The 27,818-nt window shown below is 44.5% G+C and overlaps 1 protein-coding gene across 3 annotated transcripts in view; it reads left to right on the top strand.

The window, feature by feature from the left end:
• Nucleotides 1-22,860, top strand: part of LOC119657436 (putative ferric-chelate reductase 1 homolog) — a 148,284-nt gene extending 125,424 nt beyond the window's left edge. For 2 of the 3 annotated variants that reach the window (XM_038064345.1, XM_038064354.1), the window contains 7 exons: nt 2,184-2,335; nt 2,404-2,560; nt 2,920-3,146; nt 3,226-3,469; nt 3,598-3,710; nt 15,118-15,249; nt 21,812-22,860. In XM_038064345.1, the coding sequence (XP_037920273.1) occupies nt 2,184-2,335; nt 2,404-2,560; nt 2,920-3,146; nt 3,226-3,469; nt 3,598-3,710; nt 15,118-15,249; nt 21,812-21,952 (1,166 nt within the window). In that variant the 3' untranslated portion in view covers nt 21,953-22,860. The remainder of the gene's footprint in view (nt 1-2,183; nt 2,336-2,403; nt 2,561-2,919; nt 3,147-3,225; nt 3,470-3,597; nt 3,711-15,117; nt 15,250-21,811) is intronic. The other variant, XM_038064360.1, reaches the window with a different exon arrangement.
• The last annotated feature ends 4,958 nt before the right edge of the window (nt 22,861-27,818 follow it).

Genomic DNA, 27,818 nt, shown 5'->3' with positions numbered 1-27,818 from the left:
AAACATTTTCACCTGCCGGCAGAAGTTAAAATTTTTCCATTCCGTTTCGTGAATCCTTGCAATTTCCCCTCTTGCTCATTACGAGCGATGTTTGAGTGCCCTGGCATCAACATCCGGAATGTTTCGTTCAGTCCGCCAAATTTCAGCAGCACCCTATGACAACTCCACAAAATAGATTTTATTATGGATGTATACATCCAATGAATCCGTTTTGGTGGAAGTCCCCAGGGCTTATCGCAGCCCTACAGCACCAGACCACTCTGCAGGGTTCCTAATATTGTTCTCGGATATGGTGCTTCCACGTTTGGCTTGAAATCGAAATATACTCCTAAATATTTGACTGTTTGAACTAGCTGGATTATGCCCCTGCTAAGGTGGGTGGCGTGTATCTTCCCCACCTGACGCTCTGAGTGAACGTAACTAGTCCAGTTTTCCTAGCATTCGCCGTGAGTCCATTATGGAGGCTTCAACTGTGGATCACATGCAGTGTTGCCCGCAAACTTGCCGATAATTATTACGTCTAGACCGTGTTTGTGCAAAGACCTTTGTGTCCTCCAGGAGCCATGGCAGGATGTCCATGGCTGGATGGAATATAAGCGTGTACTAGGCAAGCACAGTATATATTCCGAATGTGTAGACCGATAGCATCCATTGTCTCTATTACTAGAGCAGGAATAATGTCATCCGGAACAATATCGTGGAATCCATGGGGCACCTGGGAAGAATTAAAGCAGGGATGCATATCGTGGTTCACCCCTGCTGACTAGATGGTGTTCAATGACCTCCTTCGACATGTTGGCCTCGTTGCTGGTTTACACCTCCGGCGCCAATTTTTTGGAATTACTATTCACCATCACCACCTGTAAGCGACTCCTCGCCAAGTCACTGAAGGTTTTCGCAGTGCGTGCTTCATTTGCTGCCATTGTCGTTTCACTGTTTGCAGAGGTTGCTTGGTGTCTGAACCCTTGGAAAATCTGCTCCTCTTTTTCTGCTTCACCTTTTGCTGGCTTCCAAGGATCTTGTCGTTGCACTCCTTGACAGATACCTGATGTTTAGCGAGGTCTTTCCCATCCTGTTCGTCGACAGTACTGGCCTTCTTATTCTTCGCAATCTTATTCAGATGGTACTGGTTCTTTAGTAGAGCTAATCCTCCTCTCCTACCTCTGTTTCTTCATTGGCTTCCGGGGCCTTGTTCCTTGGGAGTACTGTGAGTGATACTCGACCTGTCTATTTCGACGGCAATGATTAATGATTTCCAGGTTTCCGTACGGCACTACAAATTCAGAAGTCCTTGCTGTTGGTTCCAGCAGAGCGGTGCTATAGCTGGCACCGACCACCAAGGTACTTGAAGCTGAAGGTGTCAAAGGTAACCAGAGTCCCCGTACTGGAGGCTGCTGGCTCGGCTTATGCTGTTCTACTTTGGCTTGGACTCCTACATATTAGCACCTTTTCCAATGTAAGCACGACGCTTTTCTGGTTGTTGCTTCGTTTTCATCCCACACCAGATCCGCTTGCCCCTGAAACAGGTGCTCAGAGGTGGTCGAGGAGAACCTCCATAGTGGTGGCACCGGGAGACGCTGTAATCCCTTTGGTTTGCCGGCCGTGATTCAGTAGGCGAATGCTCCAAAGACCTAATCAGGGCGATCAGACCCGAGTCGGCACGAGGACTCATCTGAAGTGGCAAATTGGTCACGAAATATTACCAGGGGTATACTGGTACCATGGGAACCGGGAAACCCCTGGGCTCACATACTCATCATGGAAACATTCAGCTCGGTTATTTGCGGTTGGCCCCCCTAGTGGGAGTTTCATGGTGGCTGTGGTTATGCTCAAGCGAGAAGAGACCTTCGGGCCTCGACGTGGTGTTGCATATCAACACGAGTGCCGTACTCCATAGTTCGGTAGAGATTTAGGTAATTCTTGCATCCACCAGTATGAATGCTAAGACATGCACTTGGTATAGACTGGTACCGTTGTTGCTTGTCTCAGCGGGGCTCTGATTGTGGTCACAAAATCAATCCGTGTCTTAAGAGGACCGTAAGATTAAGTCTCACGACAGGTGCCTACGTAAAACACTATGGGCTTCACTGCCCCTGAAACACAAGGAGGTTGAACCCCATTAACTCCATATCAAAATTGAATATAAAAACAACATTCTACTGCATCCTCTCCTTCTTTTACAGGTCAGCCTGGATACGTTGCCGTAGGTCTCTCAACCGACAATAAAATGGGTGACGACAGCATTATAGAATGTGTCCCACAAGGTGGCAAGGTTAACGCATTCACATCATGGACATCAGGCAATCCAAATTATGGAGATTCACGTGAGGGAATTGTAAGTTCTTCCAACTTTGAAATTACTTAAGAGAAAATGAAGATAAACCAAGAAAATATACATTTCAGAATCAAAATATTATTCGCTTGTTAGCTTCATCCCACAAAGATGGGGTCATTTATTGTAAAGTTGAAAGAGATCCTGTGACGGAAGTAAAAGGACGTACATTTGATTTAATAAAGCAGCGTTATCATCTATTATTAGCTGCAGGAGCAGAAGTTAGAGGTAAGATTTTGTTTTAAATATAGATTCCAGGATTGCGGAAAGGATTGGGTTGGATAAGGGCAAAGGATAACGCTTAAAATTGTGATTATGGGTTGTTGCTATCGTGCTGATGGTAAACAAATGTAATATTCAATAAAAGGTACAAACAAAGAAACTCTCATTTGGGGAGAAGTAGTACTTTTTGTCCTACGTAACTATTAGGTTCAATTGCCTGTAAATAGAACAATTAGTTCTCCTTGTTTACATTGTCCTTACACAGCTCATCATAGGGCCAACTATGGCTAAGCCTACTTTTATGGCTGCGTAAAATATGTCCCCTACACCAAAGTATACAATTACTGTTATTAATATCCTTACAGAAAACGGGGTCGGTTATCACACACTAGGACGCATACCCTCCGCTCAACCTATTAATCTTTCCGTGGTACAAAATTTGGCTGGAGCCTCAACTCTCCTCCTTCGACTGCATGGAGCCTTCATGGTCACGGCATGGATTGGAACGACATCACTTGGAATCCTTTTGGCTCGCTACTTCAAACAAACGTGGGTTGGAAGCCAATTGTGTGGAAAGGATCAATGGTTTGCCGTAAGTACATAATTATCCTTCGTCCCCATTTTTGTCCTCAATACGATTTTCTACTGTAATTGCCCATTGTACTTTGCAGTGGCATAGAATGTGCATGGTATTGACATGGTCGCTCACAATGGCCGCCTTTGTTATTATATTCGTGGAAATTGGCGGATGGTCTTCAGCAAGGAATCCTCATGCAATCCTTGGTGTAATAACGACCGCAATATGCTTCTTCCAACCGATTGGTGCTCTATTCAGACCAGCACCGAACGCTAGGACTCGTCCGTACTTCAATTGGGGCCATTGGTTTGGAGGAAATTTAGCCCACATTTTAGCTAGTGAGTATTGCATTGTTTGGTTTAGAAGATATTTAAATGTGTCCTAGATAGAAAACACATTTCAATATATTCAAACCCCCTTGAAGTCCTGCCTTTCCCTGCTTGCTAACATCTTTCTTTCTTTTCAGTCGTAACAATATTCTTTGCGGTGAAACTTACAAAAGCCGAACTGCCGGAGTGGTTCGACTGGATCCTGGTCGCTTACGTTGCTTTCCACGTATTCATGCATCTGGTATTCTCTGTAAGTATCCCTTCCATGTCCAACCCATATCTCATGTTTAAACATTTTCCAAGATTTTCAAAGTTAAAATCAAATTGATACGACCATGGAGAAAACGAAACTCTACCAAGCGAGGCAACAGAAATGCCACAACTTGGGTTATTGTAAATATTTGCATGTCCTTTGTGTACATTCAACCGAGTTTTCAAACTATGTAATATCACTGTACATATGATTTTCCCGCAAGCATGTAATTGAAAGGAATATCATGTTTCCATTAGATATTCACCTCTGATAATGTCAGGCTATCCAAAGACTGCTTCCCGTCGTCATGTAATCAAATGTCCTTAATAGTGAAATGGTCAAAACGTGAAAAGCGCTCATTGTGAGTTCAGAAGAAAATACATACATGAATAGATACATATCTGTAGGCATACGAAAGCATTTAGCAGCACCTTAATTACAGGGCTACTGGCCACTACCGCCCGCATGAATAATAAACAATTTGAACTGGGACGGAAAAGCAAGTGGAAATTCGTCCTAGATTAGGTCTATATTGAGAACAGAACCCTCGGCTGAATAATGAATGGGTCGCAATTGAGTTACCTCCTTTCCAAATATAATGAGGTAGACGTAGGAGAAAGATTTGTCGAAATTTAGGCCACTTGAATACGATTCATAAGCATATCAGAGGATTGCCTGTTGTTGTAATTGATTGAGGACTCATGGAAAATTGGCGATATGAAGGTTCACTTTGCATTGAATTTTAATTTCAAATTGGTCGTATTGGTCAAAGTATAGTTGAATTAGCTCCTCTATGCGATTCCCTACTTGGTCATGGTAAGCCAGTTCAGCAAGGAAGATCCTCTAGGAAACGAGAGGTGAAACTTGAAGCTAAGCGATAATCAAACCCCCAAGCGAAAATGTGACTAGCGTGCTGAGAGCTGAATGGAAACCTCGGTATCAGGCGACCCCCAATTTCGGCAGACTCGTTATACTAGAATCAGCTTCCCCCACTTATTCAGTTGGGGACCATTCCAATTGGGGCCCAGTTTTTAACGGACGAACCGAAGCAGTCCGCTTCCGGGCTCCAGTTGGCGCCTGCTGAAGCCAAAGTTATCCCAACTGGTAAGCAAACCTCCGTCGGATAAACCGCTCTGCGTAAACCCCAACCTACAGGTCTTGCCAAGGTTGAGAAGAAAGGGTCGCTCGCAGTATTTGCAACCAAGGGGTAACCGAATCAGCAGCACTTCTCTAAGGATCGCAGCTCATCAACTCTAGAGGACCCGAAGGCAACGGGTCAGTCTTGATTTTCAACCAAGGCTAACAAAGCGAATGGATGGGTCTTGTATGATGACAACAATCCATCCTGCGAACAGCTTAACAAAAAACTTCTCCTACCTGTAAGGCCGGTATCAAACTTTGCTTTGAGTCGGTAGATGTTACCGACGAAAGCACAAACAATTGGTTGTGGCAGTGCTCCTCCTTCAATTGTGTATGAGAGGGCTCGCGACTAACCCTGAAAAGAGGGTCCAACCTATCATCGTTCAACGAATGCTTTCTTTGGCTTCTAAATAAGGAGCGTAATGGCGGTGAGACTATGGAACAACTTTATTATCCGGAATAACCTCAGGCTGGATGCTGCTAGGCTGCAGAGCAGGAGAAAGAGCCAATAAATGAGAAACTTTCCTTACTATCGGTGTTCTTGAGCCAGATATTAAGAAGGGTTGCGAGCAAACGGGCTACCGGTTCCACTACGGGCGTGGAGCCGTCGCATTACAATTGTTCGCTCCTGAGGCCAGTGAAGGGGACGTGCAGTCTATGACATCTTCATCTGAACCGTAGATGAGGTGCCATATTTTCCAAATAAATTTGATGCATTGTAAAGCGCCACTGGACTTATTACTTGTCGAATTAATAACTACAAAAAAATTATTTATCTCAAACTAACTATGGGTTGTTGATGGGGACGCTAGAGGCTTAAACTTCCAACATGCTGACGTGTTGTACCTTGGTTCATAACGTATGTGATGGTAATACCACAACGGGCAAACTAGGCACGAAAACCCAACAGAGAGATAAGGAGATTCTTTGATGCTCTGCTTATTTCTTCGTTATAAGAGCTAACCAGTATGTCAAAAATAAAGCCATGGTACCCCATAGCAGGTTGCACTGTTAACGTTCACCATATTTGTTGGAGAAGTCCTGAAATCAATACAAAATGATGGAGACTGTTAGAACATCTAATAGAGACCGACCTGCAGATCCTAAGGGTCAGGTGAGAAGTCATCGATGTCACTAGTACATTTCCAGACATGGTGGAGAGTTTCGAACGATATTACGCTCTCAGATCATAGGGGCATTGGTTTCAAAATGGGCATGGATCCAGCTCCAACCTCTCCATTTCGAACTCCGCCATTGCAGATGGCAACGCAGCAAATAGAACTGAAGGTTCGAGAACCATCACCAGAACAAACCAAATAGTCGAACCTAATATGAAAGAAGTTTCTAAAGTGAGCTATCCACTCAATCCATCAAAGAAGGATGAAGCACCACGGCCGAATAAGGTTTTGGGCAAATCGACGAGGGGGAACGACAAGGGAACTCTTTAGCCAAGTTCTGAAATTTGATTCAGCTGTCGGTGGAATCAGTACAAAGTGGCACTGAAAGTTCTGAAGGAGAACATAAAGGCGACTAAATCATCGTCATGGACACGCTTCTACGAATAGACTAATTCGATTGAGGTGACCTGCAAATTGAAGCACGTCCTTGTCAAAGAAAGCCACTAGATATCCCACTTTTACAAAGCAGGAGATACACAGAAAGCGATTAAGAAACGGTAAACCTGTAACGGATAAAAGGAGTGAAGATAATCAAAATCCATCCTCAGTGGCCGGAGACAACCTGGAGGGAAGAGCTATCCCAAAACCTAAAACAAAATGGCTAAATTGGCCCTGAAGGTACGCCCGCAAATTTTGAAGCTTCATCGAAGTGTTCCGTCGACATGTGCTTACACGTCTCTGTACTTGCCCAGACTCGGGAATGCGAGGGAGGGGAGGGTTTCTTCCAACACTCCGACCCATCATGTGTCATTTTACAAAAATTTACGTGCCTTGAGGATGTCAAGGAACAGTGGAAACTTCAGAGACCACACCTCACTAAACATCTGAGGCAGGGGGAATAATGAACGAAGATGTGATTCGTTGTGGATTCTCCCTTTCGATCGCTTGGCTTTATTTGTCCTTGAAAAGACATAATCTCTTGTAATCATCAAAAGAGAAGAATGGGAAATTGCAAACTTGATAATTAATCTTCGACCACAACCTGATCGCGCAACAACCGGTATCCGGTCTAGGCCTGCCTTAATAAGGAACTCCAGACATCCCGGTTTTGCGCCGAGGTCCACCAATTCGATATCCCTAAAAGCTGTCTGGCGTCCTGACCTACGCCATCGCTCCATCTTAGGTAGGGTCTGCCTCGTCTTCTTTTTCTATGATAGATATTGCCCTTATAGACTTTCCGGGCTGGATCATCCTCATCCATACGGATTAAGTGACCCACCCCTCATAACCTATTGAGCCGGATTTTATCCACAACCGGACGGTCATGGTATCGCTCATAGATTTCGTCGTTATGTAGGCGACGGAATCGTCCATCCTCATGTAAGGAGCCAAAAATTTACCGAGGGTTCTTCTCTCGAACGCGGCGAAGAGTTCGCAATTCTTCTTGCTAAGAACCCAAGTCTCCGAGGAATACATGAGGACTGGTAAGATCATTGTCTTGTACAGTAAGAGCTTTGACCCTATGGTGAGACGTTTCGAGCGGAACAGTTTTTGTAAGCTGAAATAGGCTCTGTTGCCTGACAACAACCGTGCGCGGATTTCATCATCATTGCTGTTATCGGTTCTGATTTTCGACCCTAGATAAGAGAAATTATCAACGGTCTCAAAGTTGTATTCTCCTATCTTTATTCTTCCCGTTTGACCAGTGCGGTTTGATGTTGTTGGTTGGTTCGTTTTCGGTGCTGACGTTGCCACCATATACTTTGTCTTGCCTTCATTGATGTACAGCCCAAGATCTCGCGCCAATCGCCGCCTGCTCGATCTGAATGAAGGCAGTTTGCACGTCTCGGGTGGTTCTTCCCATGATGTCGATATCGTCAGCATAGACCAGTTGTTGGGTGGACTTGAAGAGGATCGTACCTCTTGCATTTACCTCAGCATCAAGGAACACTTACCAGGGATGGAGCAGTCCAGGGTGCCTATTGGGGGATACGAACCCGTGCGTACAAAGGATTGCTTAAACCTCACCAAAAAGAACCTCCGAATCATAGTGGGAATTCTCACTGGTCATTGTCGGCTGAACTATCACCTAGGGAAGCTAGAGATATCTACGGACACTGCCTGCAGGTTTTGTGAGGAGGACGAAACCTCTATACACATCCTAGGGCAGTGTCCGGCACTTGTGCAAAGTAGGTCGAGAATTCTGGGAGAACACTTAATAGCAGATGCAAAGCTGAAACATCTGGAAGTGGGGAACATACTAAAGTTCCTAACGGTTACAGACCTGCTTGAGATACTATGATCAATAGGTGCACTATACCCAGTAAACACAATAGTTCTTCAAAGACGCGGTGCAACTTTCCCTTAACAGAATAATAATAATAAGGAACACTTTCTCGAAGGCCAGGTTAAAGAGGACGCATGATAGGGCATCTCCTTGTCTTAGACCGTTGTTGATATCGAATGGTGTTGAGAGTGATCCTGCTGCTTTTATCTGGCCTCGCACATTGGTCAAGGTCAGCCTAGTCAGTCTTATTAGTTTCGTCGGGATACCGAATTCCCTCATGGACGTGTACAGTTTTACCCTGGCTATGCTATCATAGACGACATTAAAGACGATGAATAGATGGTGCAACTGTTGTCCATATTCCAACAGTTTTTCCATCGCTTGCCGCAGAGAGAAAACCTGATCTGTTTCTGATTTGCATGAAGTGAAGCCTCTTTGATATGGGCCAATGATGTTGTGGGCGTATGGGGCTATCCGGCCTAGCAGGAGAGAGGAGAATATTTTATAGATGGTACTCAGCAACGTGATACCTCTTTTATGTATGAGACAAATAATGGCTCGTTGCCAATCGTCAGGCATTGATTCGCTGTCTCATACCTTGAGCACAAATTGATGAACCACTTGGTGTAACTGGTCGCCTCCATATTTAACCAATTCGGCTGTAATTCCATCGGCTCCTGGCGACTTATCATTTTTAAACCGATGAATTGCACGGACTTTTTCTCCTAAACTTGATGGTGGCAGTATTCGCCCGTCGTGTTCAGGTGGGGAGACCTCCAACTCGCCGATGTTCTGGTTGTTCAGTAGCTCATCAAAATACTCAACCCATCACTCCAATATGCCCATTCTGTTGAAATCAGATTTCGCTTTTTGTTTGGGCAGGATGAGCATCGCGGTGTATAAGGCTCCATCCTGCTGACTTGTTAGTAAAAGTTCCGCGCCTGGTGCGGTTGCTCCCTATACATTTCCGGTTCACAGACTTGTCGGTTCTCCCGGCCTTCCTTTTTCCGTCTGTGAAGACGCTTTTCCCCTCGACGGAGTTCGTGATAAGTCTCTGCCCACGTTCTTTGAGAATGCAACATTACTCCTTTGGCGGCTGGGGCCAAGTATGTTTGTGGCCGTATCAATGATAATGTTCTTCAGGTGGTTGTGAAGATCATTTGTTGATGCTTCATCTCCAGGTCCTCTGTTGACTGCGGTTATTGCGGCATCCATTTCCCTCTTATAGGTGTCGCGGAAGGCTGTGTTGTGGATGGCTTCAGTATTCACCCTCACCTGATTGTCAGAGGGGATTGTAGGTGGTGTCGTAATTCGAGCGCGGAGCACCATGCCAACGAGATAATGGTCCGAATCTATATTAGCCCCCTTATATATTCTGACATTCATCAGGGCTGAGAAGTGGCGGCGTTCTATCAGCATGTGGTCAATTTGGATGAAAGTGGTCTCATCTAGAAAGGCCCACGTACGTTTGTGGACCGCTTTCCGCACAAACCAGGTACTTCCAACAACCATTTCGTGCACTACTGCTAACTGAATAATTCGCAGTCCAATATCATTGGTATCCTTATGTAAGCTGTGGGAGCCGACGTGACACCTGAATACGGGTTCAGTCCTTACTTAACTGTTGAAATCTCCAAGTATGATTTTGATATCATACTTGGGATAGGCTTCGGCGTGAACGTTAATGAAGATTATATTTTCAAATTTGTCTCGCAAACGGTCATGTTTTCAAAGCCGATAACAGCAGGTTTCATTCTTGGTTGATTAAGAAACCTACTCCGAACACATGGATCACTGGATGGTCGCTATAACAGCGCATCTTTTGCAACGCTGTTACTTCAGCCTTATATTGGGACAGGGTCCGTACAGGGAGTGCACTTTCCATGAGAAAATGCGCAAATCGTTATTCCGTTTTCGTTGCCAGGTTTGTCATTATAAAATACAAGCTCCTTCCGTGGCTCCGCAGCTTCGGTTTTCCGTATAGGGTGGGCAACCCAACTCAATCCCCTGAAAAGTTGAGTTGATACAATTTGTTCCGTTTTTAGGCGCGGGAGACTCGCCTTTATCCTTCTCCGTCTGGAATTTTTCATTAAGAAGGAGGAACTCCCAGCAGTCACCACGTGGAGTTGGAGATAGGATTTGGTAGTAGAACTGTTGGTGTTGTTTCCCTCGAATGCCTAATTTAATTCAAAACATGCACTTCCTTGGTTATTTGTTATGGAAGGGAAGGGTGTAGGATTTTTTCATGGTGAAATGTAAATTGAAGCTGATTCCCAGAGGTGTAAGAAATGGTAAGGGAATAAGCAGGAGAAAGGAGGAGATTTTCTTTCTCTGACTTCTTTAAAGAATTGCAGCGATTGTAACCCCTTAAAAAGCAATGTCCTCTTAGGCGATTTAACATCAAAGTGGTGGGGTTTAATTTTGAACCTCATGCCCAGAAGAGGTAGGAAAATTGTCAACGGTAAAGTGTGAAATCCTTTCCTCTCCAGCTTCGTCAAAAAATTGCGGCGGTCATCGCCTGTATTTAAAAAAAAGGAAATTCATCTATCATTTTCTGCCTGTCTGTCATTTCCCATATACTCAGAAACGGTTACACCTATTGATAAGAATTTTAATGGATATGAGTAACATTGTTCCACGTTACGTTTAAGGGATGGGGGTTCCCATACATGCAAAAGGGCACTGTTTTTTTTCACCGAATATAGCCATCAAATAAAAGGCCACGATTGTCCTAATCGCAGCAAATATTAGTTTTGACATTGGTTGTCAAGGGAAGGAGTGCTTGGGTCTGAAAGTGGTGAATTATTTCAAAAACCATTCCTCAGAAACTGTTCAATTTAAAAATCTGAAAATGTTGGTCGTTCCCATAGTATCTAGGCCTCAAAATACTCCCCAAAACGATATGAAAATTTACAACGAATGAAGTTCATCCTAGATAAATAAAGTTCTGCAATAAGATAGACTTTAACAGGAAGCATTATAGGGGAAAGTTTGGTGGAAACTCTACTATTATTAACAAATTTATGATATGCTAAAATTGCCCACTTTGCTCACTTAATTACTACACCAGCACCCACCATGTAATATTCCTGTATAATTCAACAAATTATAGAGGTATCACGTTGCTGAGTACACGACCATGAGAGAATTCGGTATCCCAACGAAATTAATAAGACTGACTAGGCTGACCCTGACCAATGTGTGAGGCCAGATAAAAGCAGCAGGATCACTCTCAAGACATTCGACATCAACAACGGTCTACGACAAGGGGATGCCCTATCATGCGTCCTTTTTAACCTGGCCCTCGAGAAAGTGATCCGTGATGCTGATGTAAATGCAAGAGATACGATCCTCTTTAAGTCCACCCAACTACTGGCCTATGCTGACGATATCGACATGATGGGAGGAACCACCCGAGACCTACATACTGCCTTCATCCAGATCGAGCAGGCGGCGATTGGCGCGAGATCTTGGGCTGCACATCAATGAAGGCAAGACAAAATATATGGTGGCAACGTCAGCACCGAAGAGAAATCAACCAACAACATCAAACTGCACACAAACAGGAAGAATAAGGATAGGAGAATACAACTTTGAGCTTTATAGCTTCTTTAATACTAAACGGATCCACTAAAGTCGGGAATAGTCCTATCTTCCCTTAAAGGAACTGACTGCTGGCTGGACAATCAAGCAAATGTAGTAAAATTCGAGGTTAATAAACAACGGGCTACGTTCATTCCAGTTGGCAGAGCAAGGGGAGAATTATCGCAAATAAGATGGCAGGAGAAAGAGGATGATCCCCCGTCTCTAACCTCTTTAAAGAAATTCAGGGATTGAAAGTCCTTAAAAAGTTGCCGTCACCTCAAAATAAGATAACTTCAACTTCAAAATGATGGGGGTGTAGTTTTGAACCACACCCTCAGAACCTACCTATTTGGAGGGAGAAGCGAAAGGTCATTTTTATCAAGCCTCGCTTTCCTCGCTAAAAAATCACGGCGGTCATACTCCCCTTAAGAAATAAAGATGCTTCAAAAGAAGGAGTGACATTTTGATACCGTCATGGTGAAATTTGAATTGGCAAACTCATCCACGAAGGGGAGGGCGATAGGGAAGCATGCGTAAGAAAGAAGAAGGTACTCTTTTCTACCCCCTCTCTTTAACCCCTCTGAAATTTTGCAGCGGTCATCGGCACTCCAAAACAAGTTACTTTCTTCTTACTATTAATTGGCAAAACCATTATCGTCTGGATTCATACTGAAAGTTACAGAGGAATCGCTTTTTTCTTCTCTAGATACTCCTGACTCGTGTGTGTAGGAAATGGGTGGTCTGTACGATGTCCTACATGCATGTGGCTCTGCTCAGAAGGGTAGCATACCCTAGAAAACGAGGATATCGCAGCGATGCCAAGAAAACAATCAGTTCCTATGCAGGTGGATAAGAAACTAGTCCTTTGGTAACCAGTGACAGTTTATACTAATGTTTGATTACCAAAAAGGAGCCTCCTACCTGATATAACATAAAACAGAGTTGCTGACGCGTTGATATTGGAAACAGAAGGGGGTAGGATGTGTGACATGCGGGAGAGGGATGGGAATCAGAAGCTAGGAGGAGAGGTAATAATGGGAGGATTTAAAAAATTGCAAGTCAGAGTAATTGCCGGTGTAGAAGGCTACTCTACCTTGGGGATCAAACAGACGGTTTTGTGATTGCAGGGATAAGAGGATCTGGGGAAACAGATAACTCCGAAAAAGGTTATCTCCAATGATCCCGAATTGCTTGGCCTTGGAAACAAGACGATTCGGATTGACATTTGATCACGAAATTAAGGGCATGACGGGCCAGGAAGACATCGGTACGTGAGGTTTGGCAGGACTCATAGAGGATCAGGTTGGAGATGCATTTGGAGCGATCTTTGTTTTTGAAAATTTTTGCGCAGCGGCGAATTTTTCTGCGCTCTTTTAGGCGGGGTTGTTCCATATTAGATGGGGAACTATCGGATGAAGTCGAAAATAAGGAACAGTCGGATAAGCTGCTTATATAACGAAACAGCTTTTTGGGAGTAGGGATATTGTATTTTAGGATAGTATACAGGGACCTGAAGGCACCAGTTGCACGGCTTAATGCCAGTAGGGATAGGGTTGTCGTGGATTTTGAGTGACAAAGTTCTGATGTCACTCCACATTCATATACGGAGTCGAAAGCTTTCCTTAGGTCAAGGAGACAGGCTTAGGGGGGAGTGTCTTCCGATTGATAACTAGAACAATATCCGCCTTAAGGACAAGAAGTGCGTGCTCAACCGAGTGTTTAGTTCGGTTGGCGAATTGGAACTCGGGAAGGGTGTTGTTGGAATCGCAGTGCTCGTCGTTGAGGAATTTAATAGATCGTTCGAAAATTTTGGAGGGGGAAGATAGTATAGATAAAGGCCTATAGCTATCAGGACTAAGCAGGTTAAGGTTCTTTTTTGTAATGGGAACAATGCGAGGACTTTTCCAATCGGTGGGGAAGTGGGCGGGAAGGCAATGGTTAATGATTGAGGTAAGTGTGGTGGAAATGTTGGGACGCGTTTTTTTAAAACTAAGAAAAGGGATTTTGTCAAGACCCACTGGTTTTTTGTTTTTGGAGGTTACAAGCACAGCTTCCACTGTACTTGGGTTGACAAAGTGGGTGGGGGGAACATCATCATGTTCATCCAGATGGATAAGAAATTGGGAGAAAAGGTTTTGGCTAGGATTAGGGCGGGAAAAAATTGGTAAGGATTGAAGTAGGTCTATGGATTCGCTCACAGTAAAGCGAAGCGTTGATCACAATTGTGGAGGGCAAGGATGTTCACCTCTTCGGGAGTGGAAATATTTTGCGGAAGAATAGTGATTTGTTGGATCGATTTGTCTAGGTTTTCCGGAGTTCCCTGAAGGTATCATGGTTCACCTCTAAGGATATTACTAGGGAGAGAGCTTAGTTTACGATAGTTTAGGGAACCAGATGGTATCGGCTTGTCACATACCTGCTGAATTACTTCAGTGTATTGACGAACTGTCCAATCTATGATATCGTTTTCCAACTACCAAATCGTTGTTTCGTTGGAAGGGAGGAGGAGCGATTCCAGTTTGAATTTGAGGGTTCGGTTGATGAGTTTCCAGTTCGCCTTCTAGAAGTCCGAACTAAAGTCGCAGAAGGCCGGATGGCTCTTTCGGGGAGTGTGATAAAAGTGGTTACAAGATGTTGTTTGCCCCTTATATATAATTCATAACATGGCAAGGGTATGAATTATATTCGTCTTGTTTTTTAACTCGAATATTAAGCTTCACTATTTGATTGTCTGGGGGCCTTATTTTTCTCTGATAATACAGCACAAAAACGTACGAGTTAATGCTAATTTCCACTTGATACTTACCCAGATTAAGTTAACATTTTTATTTAGATCGTGATTTGTTGCTTCATCTTAGCCATATTATTCCCTATAAAGGACGAATATATTCCATTGGTATGTACATAAAAATAAAGAAGTATCAGCTCAAAGCTTGGCTACTGCATCATGCTATGATGAACGTAAACTCCTCGTGTAAATTTTGTTAATAATCTCACTAGCCATGCCGAGTATCTAAGCAAGACTCTCCTATAAGCTTGCATAGCTTCCACTTCGCCATTTTAATCCAGCACCATTCCATCTTTCACCAACGTACTGTAAATAAAAGTGCAACAAGCAGGAGTTACTGCAGATCAATTTACACCAGTTATTGTGAAAGCGCTATGGGACTCGAGACTCGACTGCTGTAAATACTGTCTAATGTTCTACTTCCCATACTAATGGAACCCTTGTAGTTTTAAGGACAGATTCTATGAAATTTTTTATTATTATTAGATCTTTTTATGGGCACAGATTGCTGGATGCGCTTCGGATCGTCGGGCAACACAACGAATTAATTCGTTCCCAATGTCCGACATGTCGCCGGGACGGAATAACATGAAGATGGATAGGAAACAGGATGCTCCGGTGAGTATGAATTATACACTTTAAAATTTTGTTTTGTAAGTTTTTTAAATGAATGAGGGGAAATACCTTAAGCCGGAAATGTGCAGTAATCAGGTTCTGCGAGTTCAGAATTAGGCAAAGAACGGAACAAAGTCTGAAAAAGAAGAGAGAGGGATAATTAAGTTTGCAACTCAGGGTAATTGGCAAACGTAGAATGTCATTGAGGCATCTAGTCCAGTCACGATGTAAATCCCTTTGTCATCAGTGAGGTTTGAATCGCGACCTTACGCTACGAAGGCCTAGTGATCTAACCACTACTCGTAAGCTTGACTAACAGTTTCGTCCAGGGCAGAGGCAACTCGTCAGACGCTGCTTCACCTCTACCCTGGGAGGAGCAGGTTGGAGGTGAGGTAGCGTCCGATGAGTTGCCTCTGCACTGGACGAAACCGTCAGTCAATTTTTTTGGTAAACTTGAGCGTATAACCCAAAAAAGGGGAGTCCGTGGACCACAAGAGAGAAAGTAAGTTGCTTCCCAAATAGTCGGGTCCGTTATCAAGTGGATGCGGACTCAGGACTCCCAGCATCCTCAACAATAAATCAACAATAAAACATAAAGTGGTGGTTCTTTTCAGTACGTCTCCTTTTCGCTCCTAGAGACATCCACCTAGTCTCTTTTGTATTGTCATTTCTTTTCCTATCTGACTTATAATGAGACAGTGCTTCAGTTTCATTGTCATGATACTTAACGCTCCGCAAGCGTACAGCAGTGCAACAATTCAATGACGAAGTGGGTTTCGAACCCGGAGCAACGAGATCGAGAGGCTGGCACTTCACTAACTCGGTCATCGCACTGGTTCTCCTCAGTCTCATTCAGATTTATTTATTGAGCAAAGAAAAAGAAATATGTGTGAGGTACAAAAAATAAATATGTAAATATTAACTTGAAAGCGCAAGCGTGAGTAAGAAAGTATGTAACGCGCACCTACGGAAATATCTGGCGTAGCCGGTGACATGATACATAGTGAAAAAGCGGTGAATGTCAATGCTCTTTTGAGATAGTCATATACTTAAACCTAAGAATAATTTAGAACAAAACAAAATAGTACTCCGTACTGGTAAACGAGGAAATGAAGGTTTTTATGCACCGGTTGACAGGATTGAACGAAGGCTTTAGAATACAGCGCGATTCTTTCTACCTTTTACTCGATTTGTGCCTGTGCAAGGGCAGTGGTCAAAGGCGAGGGATGAAGAAGATTGTAGGATTGAGGGAGGTTAGATTGTTAAGCCTAATCGGGAGGAGTGACCTTAATTCAGGGTTGACTGATTCTGACTGGCTTAATCTAGTCTAAATTAAGCCAGTAATATACAATATAATGAAAAGGTGATCTACACCTAGGCAAGGATTGACTACCGAAGCATTGGCCCCACGCGGTTGGCTTCTGCGAAAGTCCGGGGAAGAGATTTAGTAAAAGGAGATTTGGTAAAACGAGGAGATGAAAGAGGAAGGGGAGGGAAGGGCCAGCCCTGACACGTAGTACCTTCGCTCGCCCAACGAGGCGTTAGCCTTAGCTAGATTTATGGGTAGATTAGGGTGGGAAAGCCCCTTCTTCAGTCTGATGCGTGACAGTTTGATCATATGCGGAAATATGGGACAAGCCCCGGAAAGGACGTACAGGAGAGAATTTTTGTGGAATTTTAGGTTCTGCTTCCTGCATTTGGCCGTGCATTTCCTGAAGAGTGTCCTTTTGAAGTGTTGGAGGGCTTCAGCTACGTTGGTAGCTCATGCTGGGAAACCATAGGTCAAGATCGGATTAGAGTTGCCTGGGCTGCCGTTCACGTAGTGTATAAGTTTACGGGAGGAAGGGGAACATGACGGAGGAAAATGTTAAAAAGTTTGGGGCAAAGGATGGATCCCTGAAGTCCACGGGAAAGTCGATGGAACGAAGTCCGTCGTAGTGCACATGGCAAGCTCTGTTGGAGATGAAGTCTACAAGGATTCTAAATAATGGGAGGCAGTCTGGATAAGCTTTGAAAGCAAGCCCTCTTTCCAAACTGAATCGAATACTTTTTCAAGGGGACGCAGGCTACAGCGCATTGCCTATTTTCCAGGTGATTGAGGAGGTTGTCTTGCGGGTAAAGAATTGCCTGTTCGGTGGTTCTGAGGTTTTCGAAGCCGGATTGATCAAGCGGAATGATAGACGAGTGCTGCCTGTTGAGGTGAATTAGTAGAAGGTTTTTCAAATATTGGAAAGAAAAGAGATAGGCCTCATACCTTTGAGACTGCCAGAGCACTCCTTCTTAGGAATATGTATTAGCAGAGCTGATTTTTTGGTTGTTGAAGAAGATGGCGCTGTTGATGGGCGCACACTTCCCCAGGCTGAAGTTGGAAATATCGTCATGGCCCGATAATGTTGTTGGACCGATTACAAGTTCAACTTCTTCTTGGGAGGTAAAACAGGGGGCGAACGGGCGGATTCTGGCTATATCAGCCGGGCGACTGGGGGAAAAGGAGCAAAGGTTGGACCCTTCCAAATTCAATCATCTATCGTGTACAGAGTGGCGACCACCAAATATAGACGAATAAGTGGCTGAAGTAGTCTATGCAGATAGACATTTCTTCCTCAGGTGAGTGAAACTGAACGTTTCCTATTTTAATCGGGGGGTAGTTGACGTTCAGAGGAGATTTTTTCTTTCCAGCCAGTCAATTAATTATTGAGAAAACTTTGTGGGCCAGATTTGAAGGATTTGAGAAGTTTCTTGTAGGATGCATTCAGTTCGGATCTAATAGCTGCATTGATTTCGCTAGACAAATTTTTAATGATCTTGGAGAAGAGACGGTAGTCAACGTTGCATCTGTTCCGTAACCGGTGAAATAATCATTTCCTGCGCTGCAGTAGTCTTTCTGTCGCGGAGTAAGAAAGGCATCAGTAGTTGTAGTAGCCAGTCTCTTTGTGAGGGAGGGAGAATTTGCTGAAAATGCATAGAGAGGTTGACGACCACCAGGTCGAAGTGAGCTGCCAATGAGGAGCAGCTAATGATATATGCTGAGAGAGATTATAAAGCTGTCTAGGAAGGAAGACTTTCGAGGAAATGATGGTACTCCCGCGTTAATGATGGCCATGATAAAAATTGCATATTCTGAGTCAGGGTCGCTTTCATAGTTACTCTAATTTTGTCTTCGTTCTCGTAGGTTATCAAATCGAACATCGCTTTCCTCCTGTCATTGATGCAATAGTTACGTGGCGCTTGTTGATTATGGCTCAGCTTTAATCAATCTGTTCAAATGTAATACGAACACAGCATTTCAGCAGTCTTCGCTCCTTCGCATTGTTTACACAAACTTGCTGCCGTTTGATCTTCTTCATAGATTGTTGATGGTGCTCACTTCTTGCCCCTTTCTAAACTCTGCAAAAACTATTGTCCTCCGGTGGAAGACTCCACTTTTATCCCCAATAGCTCTTGGATATCCACCTTTCGCTTGCTATTTCATTCGCATGTTTGCATCCTTTTTCTCCGCCTTGGTGTTACATTTCATTTCTACATAGTTTTCACTTTTCCTATCCTTTATATTCCCATTCTGCTAACTCTTCTGGTGCATGGCTGTAAATTTAGCTTTTAGAATGCAGTATGATTCCCAAAGTCCCTTTTTTCGTCCGTGTTATTATCATGAACGGATACCCATATTCCACGCAAAGGATCTGACCCATAGAGGGGCGTTTCGGGGCCCCTTTTGATCGAGGTATTCTCATACCAGTCCAGAGTTCACCTGATGGGACCTGAGTATTTGATAGCCGTTTTACTGTCAGCAAAAATCACGATAATCTGCTCCCAATAACTTGTTTGGGAGTCAAAGTAGGCAAACTTATCTTTTTTGTTGTCCGTACATGGAGGTGTAAAACTTTTGGAAAGACGCACAAATGTAGGAGCTAGAGCGGGTGCGTGTATGATTGGCACTCACTAAAAACCACCCAAGCTCCCTCTAGCCCCAAACTCGTGGGACCACGATTTAGGTGTTATTTCGGGTCTCTAGTTTGTCGTTTGTAGTACTCGTGCTTCTTCATTCCGAACCTTGGGCACTTAAATATCACATGCTTCTCCACCATGCCACCACACCGAATCGTATGGTCTCCTAAATTTCGCCAGTGTATTCCATGGCTGGAGCATAATCCGAGCCCCAAGCGTAACATAGCCATTCTGATCGACAGCCAAGTGGCCATTAAGACCTTGTACTCAGCGACAACATCCTCCAGGCTGGTGGGGCAATACAGAAACGCGTTGAACAGTGTATTGAAACTATCGTGGATTAGGGTGGTCAAACAAACATCCTGAGTGGCCGAAGATGACCTAGGGAGAAGAGCTATCCGAAAACCTAAAAGAAATTGGCAAGTGACCGTGAAAGTTTGCCCGCAAATACTGAAGATCCATCAAAGCGCTCGATTGACACGTTTTTGCATGCCTCTGTGCTAGTCAGCCTCGGGAATTAGGGGGAGTCCTTTGAGCGCTTCGATCCCTAACGTGTAATTTTTACAAAATCAACGTGTCTATACCGTTGCAGGAATTCGCGACGGCCTAATGAGATAAACCAGAACGCGAGCTAAACCTGGAAAATAAAATAAAAGACTCGACCGCGCGCGTGGAGCCGTGAGTCTCCGAACTTAAGTGACGCGATCGAACAGAGGGGGGGGGGGGCGAATCCACGACGGATTACAGTTTCAATCATTGTTTCCTCTGCCTCAGATTTCCAATGAGGCGGGGCCCCTTAGGTTGTGTAAAACAAAACCTTACTAAAATCGGTTTACTGTATGTAGCGATTGACATCAAATTTGGTGGGAACTGTGAACGCTCACGCATACAGTGAGTTACATAATTTTCGGCGAATGATGTAGTCTAGCCAATCTTCCTTTCCGAACTGTATTTCTTCAAAATCGTACAACAATTCACAAAAATCGAAAAGAAAATCAACAAAAAAACACTCGAAACTAGCATAGCGTCTCCTCTACGCTGAACGCAAAACTCTTCCCAAATTATGAGTAATTTCCTTAGTGCCTACCCGCGATCTCACACAATTTCAAGCGCAGAAAGGAAACTCAACACTGTAAATGGCCTTTTTGCGATTCAAATTTTCCACTCGTCAAAGACAAAAATTTGGTACTTTCACCACGCTCGGTTGCTAACTTTGCAAGTTTTCAGCCTATAAAATCCACCAAAATTCAGAGAAAACTGCACGAAACAATTAACTACGAAAAAGTCCTCCGAACTACACTCTCTTTAGATAAAGAGGAAAATCTTGGAAAACCAAAACCAATCCCCCCGTTCGATGAGAATCTGTAGCGAAAAAACCTACCTTCTCCTTTCTATTGTGACGCCCCTAGAAATCCGAGAGCTCAACTTTACAAAGATGATGACCTAACTACTCCTGTCCGATCCAAAATTGCTTTTACAGCAGTTTCGATCTGTTCGGACAAAGTTCAATGAATCCCGCCGTTCAATGAATCTCTTCGTCAAGTTATCTAAAAGAAATACATGATGTTTACAAAATAGAAACAAAAGGAAAATGGGCCCGAAATGACAACCTCTCAATAAAATCTCGCGATTTCGATCCACTTCTTTCACTTTCAAGTTGATTTCCGCGGCAAAATCCTTCTAAGTTTGTCGGCACAAAAAACAGAACTGTCAACTTGCTTCCAGCAGATCCGAAATCTGAACCAAAAATTATCTCCTCTGCCCATCAGCTGTCTCTCGATCAGCCGGTCCCGCTAAACTCGGCTTGAACTTCTCGAGTTCGTGTTGCCAGCAACATGCGCAGCAGTGTTGACGGATGCGGCAAATCATTCCCCTTTGTCTGTCGAATCCATTCAATAATGTGCAATACACGGCGAAATTTAAGGTAATTACACTATAATCCCGAAAAAGGCGAAAAAAATCCCGCTCCCGTCACGAAGCCGCGGCCACTACAACAGTCTGGGTGGCACGCTCAAGGTCACTCTCCTCTGAGTTCCCGGTCATAGGAACATAGAGTGGAAGCTAAGCAGGGCTCTACTTCTGGCAGTCTTTCTGCGGATACAGTCTGTGCCCCGCTGGTGACTGTTAAGGGCGGAATCTACTCGCGCTTCTCGTGCAAATGCATACAAGATTACAGCAGTCCGCACAGAGCACTGGCCCATAGGGGATCATGCCGCCAGACTTGGCATACCCTGCAATTCGCATTGCCGAAGTTGCAGAGAGGAGAGGGAAATCCTTAGGCACTTCCTTTGCAAATGCAAAACTCTAAATAGAGTCAGACTACGGAAACTAGGGAAACCATTCTTTGGGAAACTCAGAGAGATTTCTAGCTGCAGGGTGGGAGAGCTGCCTTCTTTCGTGAATACTACGGTCTGGTTTTGAAGTTCTGAGCCGGCGGGACTCTGCCTTTCTGCTCTCATAACAGCAGTCATGGTCTTAAGGGGTGGTAGCATCAAAACTTTACTTTGGTAAATGAGGTTAATGGCATACTATTGATCAGTTGCTTATTTAATTATTTGTAGCAGGAAATTTCGACTTTTTCCCGAATTGAATTAATATCTTTTCTCCATTTTCTTTTCAGTTCGCCAAATTAAGGAAAGCCCTGCTAGGCATCTACATTGTCATTTTGGTGCTATTCGTCGTAGCTTTAGTCGTTATTGTTGTGCTAGCTCCAATCGAGGACTCCGTGAAGAGCATAAAGTCAAAAATAATGTCGAATTAATGTACAAAACAAGTTTAAAATAAAAAACACAAATTTACACAAAAAAATAAAGCCCAAACCGCAATATCGATTGAATCGAACCAAACCAATTAACACTTACGAGTCCTTGTACAGTAGAAATCTAACGACCCCGATGTAACCCTGTTTTGTTTAATTTTTATTATTTTATTTTTACATTTATTATAATTATGTTACGATTCCATATACACACTTACGCTGTTTATACCGTTTTATATACATTTTATAGTAATTCCTCTGAAAGTATTGTTGCTTAGTGCGATTAAGTGATAGTAGTCAAAGTTCTATCATTTCATGTAATGCCATAAAGTCCACAAAAAACGTTTATAGGTTGTGTAAAACGATAATGTGAAATGATTGATGGGGGTAGGGGTAGGCCGAGGCTGCATATACATATATGTAGCTGAATTATAGACACAGATAATTCAGCTTCGATGTTTGACAGGAAGTTGTATTTTAGGAATGGGGGAGTATCCGTTCGATGGCGCAATCCTTCTATCTTTTCTTACTTTAAAAATATCTGAATTTCGTTTTATTGAATTTAACGCCAAATTTACTCTTTGTCACTTATTTTATCCAACCTAACATACAATTTCCCGGGTCTTATTGCATTTGTTACGATAGATTTAACGATATCAATCTGTATATCCTTCCCCATTTTAGATAGATGGATTTTTATCTGTTTTCTTTTACATATGAATTTTTTAGATTCCAAAAATCTGTCATAATGTATAGTTACCCATCAAAGTTTAAGTTTAAAATAGCCGTGTACATTTTAAAATTAACATCTTAATATTATGAAAGTGAAATACATTCTAAGATGTAAGTAATTTATTATTTTTTTCATATGATTGAAATGAAATTGAATAAATTTGTTTTTATCGAGGAAAGTCTACTTTTTAATTTCTTTTTCGATTAAGCAAGCGATAATCTACACACTGTGATATACGTAGTATCTTGATCAAAAGGGAATTATTGAGTTTGCAACAACGAGTTTGTATTAAATTTTGCGAGACAAAAACATGATTTTCATAGCTAAATCCGAATCAACATTCATCAAACAAGTCGTTCATAGAGAAGAGACGTGGTCTTGAATTGTTTCCAGACGATTAGACAGCTCGGCCTGACGACAGTTGGGAGGGAAGGAAGTATAATAATTCCTCCGAGTCCTCAGTTTTGTGGGGCCGGGAATAGGGACTTTAACAAAAGTAGACATATTTTGGTAATCACCTTGGGATTTTGTTTTTAAGATTTTGTGTAAAACAAAACCTTATTGAGATCGGTTTACAGTATGTCTGTCTGTCTGTTTGTCCGTATTTTTGAGAAAGTGGAAATCTTCAAAAGACACTGGTCTGGACACGCGAGCGTGTGGGATTCTTACCCACTAAAACCACCCCCGACTCACCCAAGCCCCGTGGAACCACTATAAGGTGTTATATCACGAGGCGGAGTCAACTCGCTCTAGTTTGGTCACCTTTCGTCTCTACGCGGCGTACATAACCGAGCATAACCGAGATACCCCTCCAATCCAATACCGGTCAAGGCTTCCTTGATGGCGTTGGTACTAACGTTATTGAAAGCTCCTTCTATATCCAAGAAGGCAGCAAGCGTATAGTGCTTGTACTGCAGCGACCGCTCAACCGTGCCAATTACCTCATGGAGGGCGGTTTATGTGGATTTTCCTTTGAGGTAGGCATGCTGGAACTTAGAGAAAGGCGTTCTCTCCATAATCGTCCTTAAGTGAATGTCCAGGACGCGTTCTAGGGTCTTCAGCACGAAAGAGGTCAGGCTGATTGGCCGAAAGTCCTTCGCGAACTCATGACGCGCCTGCCCGCTTTCGGTATGAAAACCACCCGTGCGCGCCTCCAAGACTGCGGTACGTATCCCAAAGTGATGCAGCTCCGGTAAATCTCAATAAACCACGGCACAACCCTTTCCTGCCTTTCCTTCTGTAGCATGACTGGCATTATGCCATCTGGGCCTGAAGATTTGTATGCGGAGAAGTTGTTTATAGCCCAGCCGATCTTATCCCCGGTAATTACCGATTTGATAGTCTCGCACAGCTGGTGTTGCCGCAAACCCTCCAAGCGAGGTTCTGACTCACAGTCCTCCTGGAGGGAAAGTGCGTTTGAACCAGCAGCTCCAAGGTTTCGCTAGAAGATTCCGTCCAGGAGCCTTCCGACTTTTTAAGAAAGGATAGACTCTGTTGTTCCTTGGACAGAATCTTACTGAGCCTCGCGGATTCACTAGTGCTTTCAATATTCTGACAATAGTCTAGCCAAGAGCGCCTCTTGGCGGTCCTGATGGCCGACTTGTACTTTTTTAGGCAGTCCTTGTATGGCTGCCAGTATTTTTGCCTGTAGCAGATGTTGAAGATTTCTCTGGTCAGCTTCCTGAGGCTAGAGAGATCTTCGTTCCACCACGGTGGCAGGGTCTTTTTGCTGTACTTAGCAGGGCATGAGACTTTGAAGGCGGTATCAAATGCCTTCTCCAGAACCCCGACCTTTGACTCCAGTTCGTCTGCCGTGCCAATCCTACCAATTTGCGCACCGGAGAGTTTGTTCTTAATTACCTGACCAAACTTTCTCCAGTCGATCCTCCTGGGGTCTCTAAAGGGCTTGGAGACCTCTGCGGCGAGAACTAAACTGAAGAGTGTCCAACTGTGGTCAGAGAAGGATCTCTGGTCAGACACTCTCCAGTCGTCCACCCTAAGAATCCCGTTGTCGGTTATTAGGGTGATATCAAGGACCTCCTCCCAACCGTCACAATTCTCTGAGCAGGGGAAATGAAAGGTTGGTGTACTGCCCCTGTTACACACCGATAGATTTGAAGTAATGATAAAATCAAAGAATGATTCACCTCTTCCCTTGATTTCAGAGCTGCCCCAAAGCGTATGCCTTGCATTCGCATTGCAGCCTCTCAGCAGGTTGGCTTTCTTTGTTGTTATGGCGTTCGTCAGATGTTGTAGTTCTTCTGGCGGAGCTGATCGGTCGTGAGCCATGTAAGCCGAGGAAATATGCACGTTCTCTGCCCCCACCTGCTCCAGCTTGACCACAACTAGATCACTGGAACTCAGGTCCGGGCACAGGAAAGCGTGCAGACTCTTCCTCGCAAGAATACATGCTCTAGGTTTAGCTTGATCAGCGTCTCCTATGCTGTGGAATAAATTAAAATATTTGCTTTGGAGCCCTTTGATGGTTCGGTCGCTTCTGACCCAGGGCTCCTGTATTAATGCGATGTCTTTCTCTAAGAGGAAGACGAGCAGATTAGCCGAGGCGCACTTCGAGTGCTGCAAATTTATCTGCGTTACCCTCAGCATGATCTGCTTGCGTGGGGGGTTTGTCAGCCCCCGTCGGACCGTCGATCGTCATCTCCTCCAACAGCTCGTTGGCGGCGTCGATTGCGTCAAGGTCGTTGTCCGGTTTTGCAGAGCGCAACACTTTTACTTTGGCATTCTTGACTCCGAACCACAGTTTATAGTCGGCCTTTTTCAGTGCCTCCAGCACTCCTCGTTTATGCGGAGTAGTACGGGCTGGCTGTTTATCTGAGGTTCCTCCTCCTTGATAACAACCCAGTCGTCCATGGTAATCCCGGGGTTGTGAAGGCGCAGGAAATGGACGAACTTGTCCTTCTCCATGCGGATCTTCGGCAACCAGATGCGAGCGACCGGTCTCCTGGGAATCTCGTCGTAAGGGATAATCTTGAGCTTAACGCCCTCCTAGGCGTCGCTGATCTTAGCGACACACGAACCGAGAAAGTCCTTAGAAAACTGGTCCATGCAAGCTATTACGTGGAACCCACGGACCACCTGAGATGAATCAAAGTGGGGAGTGAGTCCCGAGTGTTTGCCTCCGGTCTCCAGGAGATGTTCATAGACCATGCCCGACAGCCTAGCCTCAACACTGGTCCACACCTCCAGCGTTAGTTTGCCGCTAGCAGAATTGCCACTCCACTGACTCCTGGCCACGTCGCTGAAGAGGTTCGCAGTACGTGGCCCGCCGGCTGACAGATGCTGTACAATTTCCTTCGGATGTTGCTTGGCGTCTGCGCTCTTGCCCACTCTGCTCCGCTTCTTATCTTGTTCGACCTCGTCTTGAGATCGGCTGCATTTTAGAGCGATGGGCTTTGCCTTCTGCTCGTCAGCCAGGCGTTTGCTGTTGTATTCATCAACAATCGCCTGGTATTTAGCGAGGTCTTTTTCATCCCGCTCGTCGACAGTACCGGCCTCCTTATTCTTGGCAATCTTTCCGAGAATATGCATGGCCTTCTGGTACTGGCTCTTGAGCAGGACACCCGTGGACCTTCGCTTCTTAGCCGTCGGTTTTCGCTTTCGAGGGATCCCCCGACGCTGAGGGCTTCGGGTCAGGAGTACTATGTCTGGTACTCGCTACACCCAGCTTGACGGCAGTGGGTTCTAGGCTAGAAGCCACTAGTCCGTCTGACGCCTCGCTCCGGGAGGTATCTGCGGTTGGTTTCAGCACAACGGTGCTACGGCTAGCACCGAGTGTACTGCTCTCGACGGTCACGGTCTCCTGACTGGAGGCTAGCAGCTCGTCCTCCGATGATGCGCCTGGCATCATCGCCCCCTCTTCTATCGTCGTTTTAGTTTTTTTGTTAATTGAGTCCACGTCTTGGATCGGCTGGCCCGGCCACCAGGGTAAGGGTCTTATTTGAAACTGAAGGTGCCCAAGGTATTCAGAGTTCGCATACTAAAGACCAAGCACCCCATTGGCCACGCAGCCATCGGCGTATGCTGTTCCACTTTGGCTTGGGGTCCTATTAGCACCTTCTCCGGTGCAGGGAGGACGATCCCCGGGCTGTTGCTTCAGTCCAGCCCCCCCGCCAGATCTACTTGCCCCTAACACATGACCAGCAGACAAGCAGATCCTCGTCAGTTGGATGAGACTACTCCCAGCCCGGCCCTACACACTCTTGGCCCGCCCGAAGACGGTTTCCAGCGGCCACCACGCGGAGGTCGTGTGAAGACTTGCCGAATTATGAAACTTTAACCTGAAGCATAATCAGACCAGACTCCCTAAAATCCTCACCCACTTCTTTCTCCTACTCTCTTAACCGACATTCCTTATTATGCTTGAATTTCACTCAAGACCTCGGAGTCACTTTCGACAATAAGCTCCGCTTTGACACCCATTGCCCGGAAGTCACCAATCGAGCAGTAAAATTGTCAGGCTTTATACTTCGCTCCTCTTCTGATTTTGATTCCATCCAACCCTCCTTAGCTCACTTCAACTCCCTCGTGTGGAATACCCTCGAACACTGCTCCGTGATCTGATCCCCCTCCCGTAACTGTGATTGTCTTACCCTTGAAAATGTGTAACGTAAATTCACCCGCTCCCTCTTCTTTAAGAAAAGCTTCCCTCGGTTGGGCTACGCCTACTGCCTCCGCTTTCGGAACCTTCCCTTTCTATAACAGAGTAGATTTCGACTTGCCCTTGGAATTTTGTTCCTCTTGCTGTGATTTGTTGTAGAGCACTCTAATAGCTCTTTTATGGCTTGGTGCACGTTGTGCTTATCCTTGATGAACTCGGACAGCTCAACTATTTTCGCACCAACCTGTGTGAAGGGTAATTCCTCTGCTTCTGGGCTCTGCTCTCCATGAGCCCTAATCGGATTATTATTTTTAGATAGTCCTTCACATTTAGCATTCATTGACCTTCCTTCCGTTTTATCTTTTTTGATGTTTGGCATTGGCAGAGATCTCAAAGGTGACGAACTTCTTCTGAATGGGTCCTTTTCCTAGTCCTGGAGTACCTCCTGCTGTTGTTCCTCTTAAATATGTGCGGTCGGTGTTGTTGCTGTTTTTGTCGTTCAAAGATCTGCCTTCAAT

This window comes from Hermetia illucens, chromosome 1 (assembly GCF_905115235.1).
Source record: "Hermetia illucens chromosome 1, iHerIll2.2.curated.20191125, whole genome shotgun sequence".
NCBI lineage: Eukaryota > Metazoa > Arthropoda > Insecta > Diptera > Stratiomyidae > Hermetia > Hermetia illucens.
Note: the sequence above shows the minus strand (reverse complement) of the source record. Positions and strands in the feature narration are given on the sequence as shown.